The sequence below is a fragment of the Urocampus carinirostris genome, chromosome 11 (genome assembly GCF_059441175.1).
Source record: "Urocampus carinirostris isolate Australia breed hairy pipefish chromosome 11, RoL_Ucar_1.0, whole genome shotgun sequence".
Classification (NCBI taxonomy): domain Eukaryota; kingdom Metazoa; phylum Chordata; class Actinopteri; order Syngnathiformes; family Syngnathidae; genus Urocampus; species Urocampus carinirostris.
This window is the reverse complement of record NC_142359.1, coordinates 19,817,916-19,832,504: the sequence shown is the minus strand read 5'-3', so window position 1 is coordinate 19,832,504 and position 14,589 is coordinate 19,817,916. Positions and strand designations below refer to the sequence as shown.

General features: G+C 39.5%; 1 protein-coding gene and 1 non-coding gene across 2 annotated transcripts; one reads left to right on the top strand and one right to left on the bottom strand.

Annotated features, from left to right (window-relative positions):
- Positions 1-768: 768 nt before the first annotated feature.
- On the top strand, positions 769-850 carry trnas-uga (transfer RNA serine (anticodon UGA)). Its single transcript has one exon. It is a non-coding gene; the product is annotated as a tRNA-Ser (tRNA).
- A 2,706-nt stretch (positions 851-3,556) lies between these two features.
- On the bottom strand, positions 3,557-12,140 carry c11h4orf54 (chromosome 11 C4orf54 homolog). Its single transcript, XM_088347421.1, has 3 exons — positions 12,096-12,140; positions 8,393-12,016; positions 3,557-3,594 (listed from the first exon to the last, which is right to left on the bottom strand). Exons 1-2 carry the CDS (start codon positions 12,138-12,140, stop codon positions 8,399-8,401), a joined length of 3,663 nt encoding a protein of 1,220 aa, XP_088203547.1. The 3' UTR covers positions 3,557-3,594; positions 8,393-8,398.
- Positions 12,141-14,589: the final 2,449 nt, after the last annotated feature.

Sequence of the window (14,589 nt, the reverse complement as noted above, 5' to 3'; positions counted from 1 at the left end):
TTTATCCTGATAGTCTTTTATCTCTTCAAAGTCTTCATTACGTGTTTTACCCTGGGGTGCCATGTCTAATCTCGTTGCACAACGTTGATATAAATGTTCTATTTTATTCCTTTCTATTTTGAAAACTTTTTTTTTATTTGCAAACCCCCCCCCCCCCCCCCCCCATTATTATTTTATGAAAATTATGCAGTTGATAAATTTAAAAACGACTTTTACCTTGAAAGACTAATTTCGCCACTAGAGGTCAATAAATCACCAAATTCTATCTACCTTGGTAGATATAGTATTTGAGACTCCAGTGAGATCTCTAATCACAACAACATTACCTTTTTAATGGCTGCCCATAATCCCTGTTAGCAAAGGAGCGATCATTTCTTATATTTGCATTTAGGCAGAAGAAAGAAATGAGGGCGAAATATCTCGGCCCTTTAAAAGAATACATTTAAATACGTTAGTACTTTAGCGTGGGAAAATTCGGCATGCAACCGGACATTTTTGACGACTCACATTTTTTGACATTTTTTTCTGAAATTCATGCAACAATATGGAAGTCTTTCTATTTTAAGTTTTCACTTACCACAAGAAAGCGGTAACGTTTTAACTTGCCTCGTCAAATTCCTTGTTAGAGCTTGTGCTTCCGTCGGTCACATTACATATTTTATGAAGATAAAGTATGAAGTATAAAGTATACACGAAATACAGAGCTGAAACGTGTGAATACGGGGTATTTATAATATATATTGCATACTTCCGGCGTTTCAATAGACAGCTGCGATGGCCGAGTGGTTAAGGCGTTGGACTTGAAATCCAATGGGATCTTCCCGCGCAGGTTCGAACCCTGCTCGCAGCGTTCATTTTGATTCATCAACATTTTCTTGGTAACGTTATTATGGTTGAAATACATCACCAACAAAACCCAAACTATCTAAGTACACTTTATTTAGGTATTTCTTTTCGTATTTGACAAAAATAATTGTGTTTCCTTGCATTAAGAATGCATCTTTTTAATGTTTTCACATACTGACACACAAGTCAAGTCAAGTCATTTTTATTTGTATAGCCCTAAATCACGAAAACGAATTCTAGGGATTTTAAATTCTTCATCCCATCTCAAATTATGAGCCCTTTCTTGATTTAATTCTTCTGTATATACTTGGTCGGAGCCTTCGCTTGAAAAAGGTTGGTCTACTAGTGATTCCAAGAGCCAAGAAGAAATTTGGAGGTTTTAGATCAGGTTTTAGTAGTCTGTGGTCTGTACAGCCTTTTGAGACTATTTGTGAAAATGGCTCTACATGTATGCTTGCCTTGACTTGACTTTCTTGTTTTTACGCTCATCATTTTCATCAAATTTTTATATTGAGTGTTTTTTTTTTATCCGTCTAATTATTTATTTAAGTACATACATTGTTTCAATAGAGATACAAAAATACATTCAAAGGGTCTGTGTGTAATATTTAGGGGAATCAAAACAATATTGATATTATAAATGAGAAAAAATACACAAACTATCATAAAGAAGCATATTTTTAAAATAGTCATAGGTTGGAATATTATTTTACATAACATGAGCCTCACTTAGAGGGAACTGACATTATTGTCCGTCATCTATCTTGCTGATACGATTACCCTCAAAAAACAAAGACATGTCATTTTTTTTTTCTTTCTTTCTTTTCCTTTTTTCTTTATTTTCTTTTTTCTTTGTTTTCCCTTTTCTCTTTCTTCCTTTTTTCCCCTTTTCTGTTTTTTCCTTCTGTTTTCTCTTACCCTGTCTTGTTCCCCATTTATCTCTTTGCTTTTTTACCTTTTTCATGTTGTTTATTCTTTTCTTTATTGTTTCCTATCTTCTTTTCCATTTATTTCCTTCTTTCTTTCATCATCTTTCCAACCCTTCGTTTTTCTTGTCTTCTTTTTCTTTTCATTATTTCTTTTTCGCTTTTCTCTTTTTTGTTAATTTTACCTTTTTTCTCCTTTTATTTATTTTCTACCCCCCACTCCCACCTTTTCTGTGACGTCTTTTACAGGCAGTCAAGTAGGTTACCCTAGATGTAAAATTTTGCCAAAAGAAAGCTGACTCAGCACATTTGGTTTTGTTGACTCTGCATTTTTTTCTCAGAAAGACATTCAATTCTCTAGGCCTAAACAACATTAAATATGAACAGCATCTTTTAGGTTACCCAAGATGTAGAAAAAGGCCACACGATAGAAAAAACATTCTGTCGGGGCCTGGAATAGTAGATTAAAGAGAAAGAAAAAGAGATAAAGAAATAAGAGAAAGAGGGAGGGAAAAGGAGAGAGGATGGGACAAAGAAAGAAAAAGAGAAAGAGGGAGAGAGCGTGAGAAACAATAGATAAAAAGTTGTGAGAGAAGGGGAAAAGAAAGGGAGAGGATGAAAGAATTCCAAAGAGAAATAGAAAGACAGAAGGAGGGAAAAGAGAAAAGAAAGCACGAAGAGTATGAAGACAGAAAGAGAAAAGGGAGAAAAGGAAAAAAGGAAGTGAGAGCAAAAGAGGTTAAAAGACACAGTGTGAGAAAGAGACAAAGAGCAACAAAGGAAGAGAAAAAGAGAGACACAGAGAGTGAAAGAGACAGAGTGGGAGAAAAGGAGTGAAATAAAAAGAGAGAGAGAGACAGAGAGAAATAAATACAAGTACAGTGTCTTTGTGAGAGGCACCTGGCTTTGGCAACATCAAGTTGACATATTTCAACTTGCAGCGTGTTTTTCTTTTGCGCTTCTCTGAGTGTTGTCTCGCGGGCCTGATCTGGCCCATGTGCCGCCTGTTTGACACCTGTGCTCTAATGGCACACAGCCATTCTAGTTAGAATACATGTGGCGCAACAAGGGTTGCTGACTAGTTAAAATGTTATATTTTGGTGTTGTTTTGTAAAGCAGAAAAAGTGAAGTACCAGTATATCACCACTAGATGACATAGTCTCACAGGTCAGAGAAGGGTGTTTCGGGGCAAGTCTCACGGGAACTCACGTGATTTAATGAGATTTGTTCAATAAATCACTCTTAATGGCAACAAGTAAATGGTGTTGTGTGAGACTGACATTTACCATCTATTTTGCAGATTAGGTAAAAGAACAACAAAACCAAAAGGAAAAAAAATACATATATAAAACAAATGTGTAACACCAGCTGGAGCTAGACCATCCACCTGTGTCCCGTTACATACACATTGAATCAAATTCAAGGGAGGGAAAATTTTTTATTTAAAACATACTTTCATAATGTATATCATTGCTTGCTGACAAGTAGTTATGAGGTAAGAAAAACACTGTACCATTTTGTCCATTTCACTGCAACGCACTTCCTCTTTAGCAACCCTGCTCGCCGTATCATTAACATTGCAACATGCAACTCATTTCCATCCTGCTGCTTACGTTTCCCTTTCCACTAAATGCTTAAAGAAACAGATATTATCGTTACTGTAACTTTATACTTTGTTTGGACGATCAACCTAGAAATAATGTCAGAACTATAAAAGTACAGTCATACAAAAAAATCTATACAATAAACTATACAGTAATTTCTATACAGAGGGGAAAACTTTCAATTCAAAGAGATCCAATCCGGGCCACGCACTTTTAACCTGCCGGGAAAACACACACAGGAAAAATAGTTTATCAATATTATAAAATCATTTAAATCATAAACATTGAAATGCAGTCTGGTGAGGCATCGCGGAACTGTAGAGGGCGCTCAAGTATGGAGATAGATTTGTAGCTTTATTATTCAAACCAAACAAAAGTTGTGTCAATCGAAATTTACATTTTCAATCAAAGAAAAAAGTTTAAATGTAAAAATAAAATACAAAAGTTAAAAAGTCATTTGACGTGTTTTAAAGTCATTTTTTTCGATTGAATCGTCGTCAAATATCCTTCAGTGGGCGGGTGCTTCCCTATTCGTCAGACTTGTTTGAGTGACAAGTGTCTGCACCAACGATGTCTTTCTTTTTTTGGTTTGAACAATTTTATTGACACTACTAAAAGCAAATAAACAATGTGAGGTTTGAACCATTTTTCTCGACAATCTTAACAGCAATTAAACACACAATTTCATATCATATCCCAACAATATGAGTTTTTATCGACACTTTTAACAGCAAAAATCATGGTTGCCACCACGTGGTGTTGGAGTTGTTGGTAAGTACGTTACACACAACATACACTATCACAGTGTTTTTTTGACACAAGGCACACTTATTTTCATGAAAAAAAATTGAGGCACACCGTCCGTAGAAAATGTTTAAAGATGTATTGCCAGTACCAGTTTCATGTTGTTGATTTTTTACTTAAAATATCATGTTGCCAAAATGACAGTATAAAGTTTAGGTATACGCAGCTTGGTACGCTGAAAGGACTGTTGTAAAGGGCTGTGTAAATAATATACTGTACAGTTAACATTTTTATCATCATTTGTGGTCACCGTGGGTCAGGAGGTAAACAAATTTATTCATTCTGGTTGATAATTTTGCTGTGGTTTGGGATTGTATTATGTTTCATCTGTTTTCAAGTTTAGCTATATTTTATGCTGTTTTCCTCATGTTGAGGTTTTTGAGTTTTTCCTTGTCCTCATGAAGGTTTTAGATCAGGGGATGGTGTCATAATAGTCTGTGGTCTGTGCAGCCCTTTGAGACTCTTTGTGATTAAGGGTGTCACCAATAAACAGGACTGGACTTTTTTTAGAAAACAAACTAAAAATGTATAAAAATGTTTTTTCTAGTAATACAAAACATGATTTATGCATTCTAACTTTTTTTCAATTTTGGGGGGGAGTTTATCAGGATATTTCAATTGTGATTTTTACTTTATTACATTTATTTCATTATTTTCTGTTGGATAATGTCACGAGGAGAACCGGACCAGAACGGAGGCAGGAAGGGAGAACTCAATTGTGTTGACGATCAAAACTTTTATTTACCAAAATAAAAGTCGTCCAAAACTCAGGGACAAGACAGAACAAACAGGCTTTAACAAAAAAACCTGCAAACACAGGTTTCTTCCGACTCAAACAAAACAGGACAGAGCAAAACAAAACGGGAAATGCAGACAGAAAATGCAATGAGCCAGCACCCGCAAAACCCACAACCCACCCTTAAGTAGCACACACGCAAATAAGCTGATCTACTGCAGCCGTGCCCACGGGGCGGGGCCAGCCGGTCACCACGGCGACAGTGCTGGACACGACAGTTAATAGATATTTGTACCGGTTCTGTCTCATGTTCAGAGAATTACTTTAAAAATAGAGAGAAAGTAACGATACAGATGAATGTTACAGCAGGGCGATCAATGGCAGAAATCTATCTATCCATCCATTATCTGTACCGCTTATCCTCAGTAGGGTCGCGGGGGTGCTGGAGCCCATCCCAGCCATCTCCGGGCAGTGGGCAAGGGACACCCTGAACTGGTTGTCAGCCAGTCACAGGGCACACAGGGACAGACAATTCGCTCGCTCATTCATACCTAGGGACAATTTGGACCGGCCAATTAAAATGACATTAACTTAAATACTAATAAAATAAAATAAAAATGGACAATTTCCTGTGGCACACTAGACAAGGTTTCATGGCACACTAGTGTGCCCCGGCACACTGGTTGAAAAACACTGCACTATCATACAACATAATCGAGCTAGCAAGCTTTATGTTTAATTAAAATATCAGAGCACGATAATAACATGACACCAATTGTATTAATACGGTTGTATGTAGTTACCAACAACTCCACAACGCCACTCAAGTTTTTGATTAATACAATTTTTTGGGGGGGGTTGAATAATAAAGAGACAAATATCTTACCCAAAACATGATCCAAACACACAAAAAGATCACTTCTATCAAAGAAAACATTTTCAAGTCAAGTCATGTGTATTTGTATAGCCCTTAATCACAAAGAGTCTCAAAGGGCTGAACATACAACAGATTATTGCAAACCACAGACTATTATGACACCATCCCCTGATCTAAAACCTACACGAGGGCAAGGAAAAACTCAAAAACCTCAACATGAGGAAATTGAGGAAACCTTGAGAAGGGGCTGCACATGAGGTAATCTCCCTTCCAGGATGACCAAGCTGCAACGGATGTCAACAGGAAATATAGGTCATTCAAAAGCTATATAATAGAAGTGTGTTTTAAGCTTAGATTTAAACATTTCCACTGAGGTTGCAGATCGAATCTCAGGGGGAACAGCATTACACAGCAACGGGGCCCGAATGGAGAACGTTCTTGAACCTGTGGATCTCTTCTTGGCTCTTGGGATCACTAGTAGACCAGCATTTTCAGAGCGAAGGCTCTGGACTAAAAAGTATTTCGAATGCAATTTTTTGAGTGTCAAATATTTTTTTACATTCAAACTCATTTTTTCTTTGATTGAAACTTTTTTTTTAATTGCCGTGAAAGGTTTTTTTGTGTTTGATTGAACAATAAAGACACAAATGTACCTCTATGCTTAAAGCGCCCTTTACGGTTCAATATGTTAATTGTTTAGGAAGTGAAAAGCAGCAGAAACACGGAGACTGCGAAGCACTTCAGAGGCACGGTGTTCTGCCATATTTTCCTACTCGGGCGAGTTTTACTACCGGAAGCTGCTTCTACAAGAACAGTAACATAACATTTTCATAATTTGCATGAATTTTATATAATATATATTCAATAACATATGTTTAATAATCTCGCCCAGGTCGGAAAAGAGTATCTTACATATTTGCAGGTGTATAGCATACATTTCTATGCATTGTTTTTTTTATGATCAAGTTAATTGACAAACACTTTTTTATTGTTTTATATCATAGATTATTTTGTTTTGTACACTATCCGTCCAAAGCTTAATTTTGGAAGATGGGCTTCAAGAGGCCCTCCTTGGTAGAGAGTGGATGAAAAAAAAGCGATCGAACCATCTCAACCGCATCAAGCTTTCTTATTCCAATTTCATTTCAAGAGGAACAGCCCGCCTCTTCTTTACACTTCACACCAACCGTATCGAATGGATGCACGAAATATCAAACAATAAAAACGTCAAAGTTCTTAGCGCACTAGAGATACAGTATACATAGTACTGTGTGTTTACACACGAACTAGGAAGGAGAAGCTGTCTTCTTCGGGGTGGATGCTGGGTGACCTCTCACAGCGCCACACGCCGGTAGTGGCGGAAAGAAGCACTACAGTACTGTCCTGTACTCGGAAAAAGGTGCACAATACAAAATCGAACTTACAGCGATGTACGGATATTTTTCAACATCCTGAAAAAAATGTTCGTATTTAACATAAGGCGAATGGTCGTAAGTACCGGCAAATTGTCGAATTTTAATCTTATATAAGTGTAGCATTATTTGTGAATATTACTCAATATGATTCAATGTAAACGAACAGGTTTTATTGCAGAGCAGGTAGTCATAATGAAAGCATCAGTCAGTATTGCCTAAGTAGACGTTGCAGGGGGGTTTCGAACCATTACTCAACTAGATTGGCTACAAATACTGAAGATTAAGTAGTTCAGCCTGCGCACAAGGCTTCAACCAAACCTTTGAGAATATGAAAGAAGTAACCCCACACTCATAACCCTTTCATTGAACAAATCGCAATAAGAGCATATTCCGTTGTCTGTTATGTTTACTTGTCAATAGCATGAAGACCAGCTGCGAGTAACGCTGCAAAAAATGCAGTACTTTAATAGGGCCTCACATAGAGCATTTATATTAAATCTGTGAGTCGCAGTCACACTACACTTTCATACTATAGCATAGGCTTCAATGAACCACCCGCAAGTTTGAGATGCCTGACTTAGAACCAATTTTAACCTTCCTGGTCTTGGCAAGGTACAACATTCTGACTTACTTTCCTACTAACTAAATCACTTTTTAATTCTACACTGTGCATGCCTTCGCCAGCCATGTTTGGAAGAGTGCTTGGCCCGGGTAAAAGCATTTTTGCAGTCCTGCATCTTGGTAGGCTGTTATGAAAGGGCAGATACCATGGCACAAGTTGTTTTTATAATTGGTGTTAATCGGAAGCTGGGAGAATTTTGACTTGTCACTCTTGCCTCTTCTAAAAAAAGCCTGCTGAATCTGCTACCACCTGCCTAAGCGGCTTCTTGACATTCAGCAGCAGCTGAGGAGGTCTAATGCTGCCCTGGGTCTGCACGGCTCTCTTGTGCTTTCTCTTTGCCTACTGACATAGCTACTGACAAACAAATCTGACAACCTAATCTTTTACCACAGTTACTTTCCGAATTACTGCTAAATTAAGAATAACCATTCAGGATTTTCATTTCTATTCTTGGAAGTTAATGTTTTACAATTAACCCTTTTTCAGAAAGTGTTTTGTAAGTGTAACAAAAAGGATGTGTTTGTTTTTGTGTTCTTTAACGGATATAAGCAAAGTGACTAACCTCCTTTCACCTGTGCTCAACCACAAAACTCATGGTTGTCCCATCAAAGGAGGGCGGAGCAATAATCCGTGGCCGTTGCTGTGACGTCATGGTGATCAGTGGCTGCTTGCCACTGGGGATTCTTTGCTGCGGTCTGGTTATGCCGCTGGACTCAGCATTCCTAGTGGTCATACAGAAGGGGGTCTCCATATACATCCCCTCAGAGTGATGGGACAGCACTTTCTCCCTACTCTCCATCTGAATCTGTGGCTGCACCGGTGTTTGGTTCGAAATAACAGGGGGTGACATCATAAAACCAGGGTAGATCATGTAAGGCTGTCCATATGTGGCGGAACCCAAAGACAAAGGTGAAAAGGGCATGGGAACAGGAGTCATGGAAGGTTGGGGCATGGGTACCTCAAAATATTGACCTGTTTCTGGGTCAAAGAGACGCCGTGTGGAGGGTTGAACGGGGGTGTCTACTAGATAGTAGCTTCCACTTGTGGGATCAAGGAGCATCTTTCTCTGTATGGCCAAGAATGGATCGAGCGCAGGTGCAGGGGTGATCGCTGGGGGAAAACAGTAGACTTGGGGCTGATTTGTGGACATACCCAAAGGCACTGAGGGATAAACACTTGTGGGGGAAATATTGGGAAAAAGGCTTGACTGAGTGCTGGAGCTTCTCTGGGACTGCTCCTCCTGATCCTTAGTAGAAGAAGCAGTGATAGCCATCGGAAGACCTGTTGATTGTGACTGGCTGGTAAATTTACTGTCGCTGTCATGAGACTTGACGGGAATGGTGAGGTAGTTCTCAAAATCCGAGGCTTGCTCGCTGCCCAGTGTTCTTGACTCACCACTTGTCTTTTCTGGATGGATTTTCATGGACATGGGTAATTTCGAAGACTTAGGGGTAAAGGTTTTGGTATGGTAAAACGCAGGTAAGGTATTGTTCACCTGGGGAGTATTTTTAGTGATCCCCACGCTTACGCCAGTAGATGCCTTAGGGCTGACTGGAGTGGCCCCCAACCTGCCTTTAAGGTGGACATCTGGGTCATTAGCTGTACTTGGCCAGCTCTCAGATGCCACTGACAATGGTGTTTTGCTTGAGCAGGGATAGGAATTATTTCTTTTACCCGCAATGGAGCCCCTTATTGTTTCTTCCTCACTGTTCTTCACCATGGTGATCAATGAGAGTACATGGCTGTCCATCACAGGATATGGCTCATTTTTCCTTTTCCATTCATTTTTGTCAAACACGTAAAGCTGTTCCATTGTTTTGACTGCTGCTTGAAGCTTTTCCAAAGCCCCCTGATTTGACATCTGTGGCATATCAGTAACCTCGGGCACCTTTTTCTTCTTTGAAGAAAATCTGGTTTCACTTCTTAAACTCACCTCCTCTGGGTTATTATCTGTGAGCCCATGTGGCAGATTGTTTACTTCTTTTTGTTTTGATGAAATTCTGCTGTTTTCTAGAGAGGGGTTATCTTTTGATACGTCACATTTGCTGCTGTTTGTGTTCACCGACTGGCATTTGATTACAATGGGTGAAACAGATGTTGGATGTTGACCATACAGGTTACATTCGGAGGTGGCAACATTGGATTTATGGTCCAATGAAACAAAGTGATAAGAGTTTTTAACCAATTTTCGTACATCTCGAACCTGGTGTATGGGCGTCTGCAGCTTTGCTTTACCGTCTCGAATGTCTCGAACCATAAAATGTGGCAATTTATCCGAGGACTCACCCGTCAAAACCGGAGCCAAGGCCCCCTGGCCTTTTGAGTCATCAGTTCTCATCAAACTAGCTGTGTTACAGCTTTGGAGATTTATCTTAATTTCTGGAAATCTGGATGGGGAAACACTCTGGGAGTCTGTGTTTAAATTGTGATCTGGTCCGAGCTGAAGCGCCTTGTCCACTTCTTCAGCAGTGGCCACACATTGGATGTTTGGCACAAACAAATGTGACATTTTTGTTAGTTTCTTGTCTCTTGTCAAGTACTCATCCCTTATTGCCTCTAGGGGGGCCGTTTCTTCTGCACTTTTTTGATCCTGCTGAAACTCTCGCTCCTCATTCTTCCAACATCTAAAAGCACTCTTTTGGCTGTGAAGCAAAGTCCCTTTGGATGCTTCTACTGTGCCTATTTTATTATATACCTCTTCATCTAGCTCTTCCGACAGATTCTCTTGTATCAAAGAGTCTTGTCTGGAGCTACAATCCAGAGTGTCTGTAAAATCTTCCATCCTGTTGGAATTGCTCTCGGAGACTTTAGAGCTCTGTCTTTGCAGCCCCTCATTCCTCTGGCAGTCAAACTTGTGGTTGGACTCCCTTGCCTCTCCCCTTTCCATACGGCACTCCTGCTCAAACTGCATCTTTTTGGAGAGTACATTCTGAATAACGCTGGATGCAAAAATTGCTTTTTTGTAGGTCCCCTCCATGCTGTTTGACTTAGCAATGGCTCCTCTGTTTCTGTTCCCCTGCAAACTATTAAAGGTAACCTCATCCCTGGAACGTGATCCTGCTCCCGTGGGATTTAGAGCAATGTTAGGAAGCCTGTCCCCGGCAGACATTCCAGATTTTACGTTGCAGTGAAAATTCAGGGTCTCTGTAAACTGAATCACCTCACTGCGGCCCTGCGCAAATGTTTTAGTTAGCTCTATTTTCTTAGTTGACAATGCACTTTGAAGAGCTTCCTCCTTGGTCTGATGCTGTAAAAAATCACTGATATTTCCCCTCTTTTCCAAATCAGCTGTTTGTTGGGAAAGTCCACTGAGGCTCACATTAGAATACTTCAGATCAACGAACATGGACCTTTTGTTGATCCCGAGTTCGGATGTTGAGGACTCACTAGAGGTGCTGAAGTTGATTGGATCCAAGTTAGGATAAGCCAGGCTCTTGAAAGATCTGTCCGTCAAGTTGCGCACTTCCTTGTCGGCTTCGTCCAGTTCGCTGGAAGCACAACTAGAATACTCTGTGCTTTTCTTTGCTTGCAAATTGCCCCCCGGTGCAGAAATGGCACCCTTTGCTCTATCCTGCCACCCCTGAATGTTCCCATGAGTTCCAACTGCCACTGAAGTGCTTGTATCTCTGGCGTCTTTGGCATGATAAACAGTGTTTTTTTGGATAGAGTCATTTATAGCCTCGGAAGTTGCTTTGATTGACAGGTGGACCTGTCTGCTACCAGCGCCACAAGCAGCAAAATGCACAGACGGATCACTTTCGTGCAGGCTGTTGATTGCCGCGTCTCTCGTCCTCTTCTTCATCAGCACCCCATTACAGTTGAACAAGGCAGAATCCACAGAGGAGAACCCTTGCTGGTCATCATCGCCGTCCCAGGTGGATGAGGACGAGGAGCCGACGCCCGGGTCCGAGTCACTGTCATAGCCGCCGGACAGCTCTGAGAGTCGGATAGCATGGGTGGTGATGTAATAGGACTCATCCTCTGTCACCAAGGTCACGTCATCCTCGTCCTCGTACTCATCAGAGTATGTTTCAATCCCCAAATCAGACATTTGTTGGACCACGTCTTCAAGATTCTGCTTTAAATAGCTCAATTCACTCGATTTTCCATCAGAATCTTGATTGGTCACCTCCCAAAGGGTTGGAGGCCGATGGGGAGAAGTCACAGCATTGTTTTGTTCAGTCTTCTTAGCAATATCACACGGAGTGAGAGCACCCCAGGGTGCCGCTAATGCAGACAGTGCGGCGTGCTTAACACCACCCTACCTCATTCCAGCTGACTTGGAAGAGTATAAAAACGAGCCGAGACATTATTAACTTCTGTCTGGGCCACATGATACTCTAAGAAGTGTGAACCAATGAGAGACCCTCCTTAACATTAAGTCACCCCTTTATGTTCAGCTTAAGGACTGCAGGTTAAAAAAGACTCCAAAAGTTAAAGCATTGATTGACTTCAATAATATCTTGAGAGGCTCAACTTTTTTTGGTAAGGCGTTGGTCATAGTTATTGGGTAGCTTTAAATCGAGTGCGTGAAAGTTCTTGGCCTTTGTAACAAAAAAACGAAAAAAATTAGTATAGGACCTCTCATACGACCTTTATTGTGCTTTTTATATTCATTTCAACATTTTAGGGTTTTTGCAAGTTAGGGTGAAGCTAATTTAAGCAGGGTTGCATGTGGAAAATTAGTATTCTTGCGTTTGAGAAACGCACAAATATTGAACGATTGGCCAGTGTTTCTTTAAAAGCTAAATGTAGAAAATATGTATTGACAAGTTCATACAATAAGAACATTTTAGGATATTGTTGAATTGGGGGAAAAACAAGTCTTAATACAGATAAGACTCTACTAGTTGCATAATGGGCTTGAGGGTGAGAAGAAGAATTTCACTTAAAAGTATGTTTAAAAAAATATTTATCCGCATTGTTCAATGCAGGACCCGCTCCCATTTGAATTTTAGGGCGGGGGATTTTGTTTACACTTACACACAGTATATTTAGCAAGCTATTTGAGTGCAACTACAGGACATGAAAGGATACTGTTACTTTTGGAAGCAACTTTAGAAAACTCCGGCCAAAAATATATTTATATAGAAGTATTTATATGTCATATTTCATCATTTAATTGTTTGAAAATACCTTGTTATAAACTGTTTATTAAAAAGAGTAAGTATGCAGTCATTAAGTTATTGCCAAGAGGAAACGAACGTTTCCATGGGCATGAAGCAAGAAAATTAAATCGTCTTTCTCAGTAAAACGAAATTACAGATTGATTTAGTAAAAAATACTGAGCAAAACTAGAAAAGATTGAGAAATTAATGAATGGAGGTGATATTATAAATAAAATCTAGGTGACCCTGCCTCATGATAATCATTACCACAGTTGGGAGGGTTACTTTAAAAATGTAATCCGATATAGTTTCTAGTTACCTGTTGAAAAATGTAATCAGTAACGTAATCCAAATATCATAATATTACAGTAATGTACGGTAATTCGATAACTTTGGAAAACTTTTAGATTACTTTGACATAACATATGCTAATAAAAGCCAAAATAAACATTCTTATTAAAAATCAAAAAGTAGAAAGACTTGTAAATCATAAAATCAATAATTAAAACAGTGATTGAAAACTATTTTTGTCACTCTGCAAGAATTTATCCGCGTTCAACAAATTGTGGTGGAAATGATTTCAATTTTTGTATTGCTGTATTTTTTAAAATGCAAAGTTGATAAACACAACATGAGATTAAGTCATAGGGAAGGAAAAACAAAAACTTAAATCATCGTTGTACAGTCAAATCAAGTCATGTTTATTTGTGACGCCCTTAATCACAAGGAGTCTCAAAGGGCTGCACAGACCAGAGATTATTGCAAACCACATACTATTTGACACCATCTCCTGATCTAAAACCTACATGAGGGCAAGGAAACACTCAAAACCTCAGCATGAAGAAATTAAGAACCCTTAGGAAGGGACCACACATAAGGTAATCCCCCTTCCAGGATGACCAGGCTGCAACAGATGTTGCAATAACAGAAAATTCACAGATATTGTCAACATTAAATATAGGACATTCATGAGCTATGGCGCTCTAAAATCATGTGTTTGCGTTCTTATGTATGAGTGATTTATATACGGTGTGCATTACCGTTCGATTACGTTCACAACAAAAACAAAGACGGAATGGTTTAAGTTGTATTACATTCCCAACAAATGCAAGACGAAGTGGATTTGGTTATATGTTCGCCATTACATTCCCTAAAAGTGATATAAAAGTGAGATAAAACGAGGTATAAGTGGTGGTAATAGCGAGGGGATGCAAATCTCGGCAGGGATGCATTTCTCGGCATAACACCGGGCTGTAGAAATCATAACCGCTCAAGACACAGTCCCGTGAAGATCAAGATTTCAAGCTATGGCACCGAAGAAGCCAATATGTTATTATTGTAAAAGTTTTTCATTTTTATTTTATTATCTTGTTATGAAATGAAAATAAATGTCAAGAAATAAAAATGGATTAAGACGAGGTCACTACGGTGACGGGGATCCATGTTCACCCCTTGACGTCTCGAGCACAACTGACGTGTGCTCGGCAAATCGCGCTGTATATACGCGGAGAAAGGCGTTTGACCGTCACACGCGTAACACGCTAATTTCACGTAATAACACCGCGATACAGGCGCAGAACATGCTGTGACCGTGCTCCACCCACGATTACCCGCTGAAATTTCGCATCCTACCCACGTGTAACCACGCCCT

Excerpts from the sequence above, each read along its gene's own strand:
- c11h4orf54 (XM_088347421.1), bottom strand. The coding sequence starts at position 12,140 with ATGTCTCGGCTCGTTTTTATACTCTTCCAAGTCAGCTGGAATGAG. Across the intron at positions 12,017-12,095 it reads TCCAAGTCAGCTGGAATGAG|AAGACTGAACAAAACAATGC; the intron begins GTAGGGTGGTGT and ends GATATTGCTAAG.